Genomic DNA, 448 nt, shown 5'->3' on the forward strand with positions numbered 1-448 from the left:
ATGCGCTGCCGCACCTGCTGATGGGGAGCTGCGTGGGCTGCTGTCGGTGTCACGCTGCATGCACTGTTGTTGTTGTTGATCATGATACTGAGCTTGTTGCTGCGGTTGCTGCTGCTGCTGCTGTTGCTGCTGCTGCTGCTGCTGTTGCTGCCGCAGCTCCTGATACATTTGCAGCGGCGGCTGAGGAAGATCCAGAAGGAACTGCTCAAGAGAAGCCTCTTCCTGCCACTGCCAGTAATGCAGTTCCTGCTGGTTCTGCTGCAGTTGTTGCTGCTGAATCTGCTGCTGTTGCTGCTGCTGTTGATGCCACTGCAAACCAGACACTGTTATCTGTCCTGGTGGCCGCAATTCTACATCCGTGGGCTTTTGAGGATGCAACTGGTGCTGCTGCAGGTGATGCTGCTGCATCTGGTGCTGCTGCAGCTGATGCTGCTGCAGCTGATGCTGC

General features: G+C 56.5%; 1 protein-coding gene across 1 annotated transcript in view; it reads right to left on the reverse strand.

The window, feature by feature from the left end:
• Positions 1-205: 205 nt before the first annotated feature.
• The window catches only part of EMH_0001900 (uncharacterized protein), a gene marked incomplete at both ends in the record, with an annotated part of 2,785 nt that continues 2,542 nt past the window's right edge, over positions 206-448 (reverse strand). Inside the window, one exon of the mRNA XM_013495752.1 lies at positions 206-446. Coding sequence (XP_013351206.1) covers positions 206-446 — 241 coding nt within the window. The remainder of the gene's footprint in view (positions 447-448) is intronic.

Source organism: Eimeria mitis, genomic scaffold (genome assembly GCF_000499745.2).
Source record: "Eimeria mitis Houghton genomic scaffold, Emh_scaff173, whole genome shotgun sequence".
NCBI classification, from domain to species: Eukaryota; Apicomplexa; class Conoidasida; order Eucoccidiorida; family Eimeriidae; genus Eimeria; species Eimeria mitis.